The sequence below is a fragment of the Apis dorsata genome, unplaced genomic scaffold (assembly GCF_000469605.1).
Source record: "Apis dorsata unplaced genomic scaffold, Apis dorsata 1.3 scaffold_1057, whole genome shotgun sequence".
In the NCBI taxonomy this organism is placed as follows: domain Eukaryota; kingdom Metazoa; phylum Arthropoda; class Insecta; order Hymenoptera; family Apidae; genus Apis; species Apis dorsata.
In genome coordinates, this window is record NW_006264155.1 from 124,178 (window position 1) to 125,806 (window position 1,629).

Here is a 1,629-nt window from a genome sequence, read left to right on the forward strand (position 1 = left end):
CTTATTACCACAGAGTTTCCAATGGATGTCTCGTGTCCTTCAAGCGGTAGATTCCATTCACGCGGTTGGAATATATTGTTTGGCATTGGTCCCGCCAAATTATCTTCCGAAAACACCGCTAGGTGGCATTCATCTGTCGGAAACGAAGCGACGTTTCTTAGAGGGTACTCTACATCCGGCTAATGTTCTTCTTTGTCCGCACACTTGCGTTACCAATCTACCGAAACCACGCGAAGTCCATTCAGGTAAGAGATTGCATATTCACCTGTGAGTACTATTCCCGAACCAGGTGTCGATTAAAGTTACGGACTTTCGATGAATTACATGAATGTCAGCAAGTACAAAGACATATATACACTTTTTTTTTTTTGTTGTAATATTACTTCGTTTTTTTCTTTGCGTATTATAATTTAAGCGAAAACCCAAGAAATCGATACGAAAAATTGAATAATTGAAAATTAGAGATTTGATTTGATGATCGGTAAAATTGGAAAAATTTATCAATTTGTTGGATAATTTCGCTTAAATATATATATATATGAGAATGATTAATGGGAGAATGAATGAGCAGTTCTTTTTTATTATTAATTCGCGCGAATTACCGAATTTCGCTCTATTCAAAAATTCTCATTAACGCGAAGGAACGTAACACTTATACGCTTTCTTATAAAGTTATCAGTAGGCTTCAGTAACTTAGCACAAATGTACAAAGTATATAACTGTCTCTTGCTACATATCATGTATTGTTAACCCACCCAACTAAAATATTTAATGCTTAGCATGTTGTTCTATTATTTTTGCCCTTCTTTCTTTTGGCTGAGTTCCGAACACCCTGTAGTAGTCCTATATAGACAAATTATTTCTTAGCGATGTGAGATTTTTTTCTTTTATCTTTTTTTGTGTATATACAAACGTATCTTAACTTTTATGCGCACCTATGATCAAGTATATTTTTTATACGAATGCTTTTAATTAATTTCACATCGCTATTTTCATCGTACGTTTGAAGAAGCACTGAATTATTTTGTTTATTAAGTATGTACAGTCCATGGAATGCCCAAAGCACGTCTATTATAAAGAACGTGCGTTAATCACCTTTCGACAATAACGAACCAGTTCACGTACCTAGCTTTGATTTTCCGGCCTCAGTCAGGGGAGAGTGTGTGAGCTACTCATTATTGGGTTGAGTGTTTGTGTTGGTTTACTAACGGAATGGTGCGGGGGCGTGTAGCGGGGGATTCTGTTGCAGACGTTGGTCCGGCCAGTGTCATGGTGGGCAACATTGTTCAGGGTAATAGACTGGCATCAGCTCAAGGACGAGATATGGGTGTTTTAGATGAGGACAGTGATAATGCTAAAAAGGTTAGTTGATATAATTTTGATAATTGTTTAGAAAAAGAGTTACTCAATTCTTATAATCTTGAAATATGTCATTAAGATAATGATTCCGAACAATTTTTTCTTAATAATATAATCTATAATAAATCTATGATATTTCAAGATCATCAAAATAATTCATAAATATGATCTTTTAATATTTTTTTTTGTAAATAATTATTATATTGTTTTTTTAATGGGAAAAAAATTTTTTCTTATCATCTCTTCTTATATATATATATATATATATAT

The 1,629-nt window shown here is 33.6% G+C and overlaps 1 protein-coding gene across 7 annotated transcripts in view; it reads left to right on the forward strand.

Annotated features, from left to right (window-relative positions):
• Positions 1–1,629, forward strand: part of LOC102673536 (disco-interacting protein 2) — a 53,337-nt gene that overhangs the window by 48,417 nt on the left and 3,291 nt on the right. For 6 of the 7 annotated variants that reach the window (XM_006624431.2, XM_006624432.2, XM_031514557.1 and 3 more), the window contains 2 exons: positions 14–245; positions 1,232–1,362. In XM_006624431.2, the coding sequence (XP_006624494.2) occupies positions 14–245; positions 1,232–1,362 (363 nt within the window). The remainder of the gene's footprint in view (positions 1–13; positions 246–1,231; positions 1,363–1,629) is intronic. The other variant, XM_031514558.1, reaches the window with a different exon arrangement.